Consider the following 2,199-nt stretch of genomic DNA (forward strand, 5'->3'; position numbering starts at 1 on the left):
TATAGTCCAACCAAGACAGAAGAAAAGAAAAGGGTTTGGAAAGAAATCTCAGAACAAATTAGAATGGTTGATTCAGAGAAAGTGATAGTGGTGGGAGATTTCAACGCCATTCTCAATAACGAAGAAAAAATTAGAGGTTTAAGAATGAATGCTTGTGTGATGGAAGATTTCTGAGATTTTGTGACAGATAATAACCTGTTTGACGTTATCCCTAAATCAAGAAATTTTACATGGACTAATAGGAGGGCGAATTTTAGCAGAATTTCAGAGAGATTGGATAGAATATTCACTGGAACATATTGGATTAGAGGACAGTTTGACTTGGAGACAACAATTATGCCCTTAACACTCTCGGATCACTTCCCGGTTCAGTTGAACTGTACCACATCAATGGCAAAGGTGAAAGGGAATTTTAAATTCTTGAGCATGTGGTGGAGAGATATAAACTTCGGAAAAAACATTGAGAAGTGGTGGGAAGAATGTATAGATTATAAAGGTACTCCTAGCTATTGTTTTGTTAAGAAGATGAAATATCTGAGGAACAAGATTAAAATATGGAATGTGGAAACCTTTAAGAATATTTTTTCAGAGAAAATAAGGGTGGAAGTGGAACTTGACAGGCTCAATAACTTGGTAATTGAGAAGGGGATGTCAAATGAAGAATTTAATACTAAGAATTCTCTTAAAGTAGGATTGGTAGAGATTATTCTGAGAGAAGAAATGTTTTGGCAGGACAAATCTAGAGAATTATGGATCGAAACTGGAGATTCAAATTCAAAATTCTTTCATGCTTCATTAAAAGCAAAGAGGAACAAAAACATAATTAATCACTTGATGGATGATTCAGGAAGATTGGTTGGTAAAGCAGAGGAGTTGGAATGCATAGTAGTAAAATATTTTGAGAAAATTTTGGGATCTGCGGTGGGGCAGAATGATGAATCTGTTGGATATCTGCTCGATATTATTGACAAGAAGATTTCGGAGGAGGATAATGCTATACTAATGTCTCCAATTACAAAAGATGAAGTTAAAAAGGCTACATTTGATTTACATCTGCATAAGGCTCCTGGACTAGATGGGGTGACCATGGAATTTTATTAGAAGTGTTGGAAGTTCATGGGTGAGGACATATGGTTGGTGGTTGAGGAATTTTGTAGGAAAGGCAAATTAGTGGAAGAAGTGAACAACATGCTTATAACTCTAATCCCCAAAAAATAAACTTGGTCGAGCATTGCTGATTATATGCCTATATCTCTGTGTAATTCGTTATACAAAATAATATCTAAGGTAATGGTTAATATGCTGAAGATTGTTTTGGACAAGCTAGTGTCTCCAGAGCAACATGGATTTACCCCTGGTAGAGAAATTGTTGATAGTATAATCATAGTTGCTGAAACCATGCATTCGATGAAAAGGAGCAAGATGAAGGGGATGGTGGTCAAATTAGATGTCAGTAAGGCATATGATCGGGTGATTTGGTCCTTCCTCTTTTCTATTCTTGAAAGATTTGGTTTTGATTCTAGCTGGATAAATTGTATAAAGCATTGTGTTACTTCTGTTTCATATTCTATTATTGTAAATGGATCTATAGATGGTTTTTTTCATGCCACGAATGGTCTTAGACAAGGTGACCCCTTGTCTCCATTTTTGTTTGTATCAATGGCCGAAATTCTGGGAAGAAATATTAAAAAACTTGTAGAAACAAGATTGTGGAAAGGTGTGCACATCCATGACAGTATTGATCCAATTTCTCATTCTCAATTTGCTGACGACACAATTCTTTTTGGGGAAGCCACTGAGAAGGAAGCTAAGGTAATGAAGATGTTATTGAATGATTATGAAAAAGGGTCGAGACAGAGCATGAACACTGATAAGTCAATGATATATTTCTTTAATACTAATGTAAGGATGCAAAGTAAAATTGGTGAGATATTGGGATTTTCGACTGGTAGTTTTCCTCTGAAGTATTTAGGGGTGTAACTAGATCCTGGTAGATATCAAAACAAAATGTGGGAGGAATTGATTAATAAATGTCAAGAAAAGGCATCTTCATGGAAGAACAAATGGTTAACACAGGTGGGGAGAATCCAAATGATTAAATCTGTCACTAAAAGGTTTTTTATTGGCATGGCCTACCTGCTATAAGAAATCAAAATGGAGCATTATGTGGGTGGTTAGTTCGGCCATGCTTGCATGGCA

General features: G+C 35.8%; 1 protein-coding gene across 1 annotated transcript; it reads left to right on the forward strand.

Annotated features, from left to right (window-relative positions):
• Positions 1 to 525: 525 nt before the first annotated feature.
• LOC131064959 (uncharacterized) lies at positions 526 to 1,101 on the forward strand. Its single transcript, XM_057999294.2, has one exon. It carries the CDS (start codon positions 526 to 528, stop codon positions 1,099 to 1,101), a length of 576 nt encoding a protein of 191 aa, XP_057855277.2.
• Positions 1,102 to 2,199: the final 1,098 nt, after the last annotated feature.

Source organism: Cryptomeria japonica, chromosome 6 (genome assembly GCF_030272615.1).
Source record: "Cryptomeria japonica chromosome 6, Sugi_1.0, whole genome shotgun sequence".
NCBI lineage: Eukaryota > Viridiplantae > Streptophyta > Pinopsida > Cupressales > Cupressaceae > Cryptomeria > Cryptomeria japonica.

Excerpts from the sequence above, each read along its gene's own strand:
- LOC131064959 (XM_057999294.2), top strand. The coding sequence starts at position 526 with ATGAAATATCTGAGGAACAAGATTAAAATATGGAATGTGGAAACCTTT.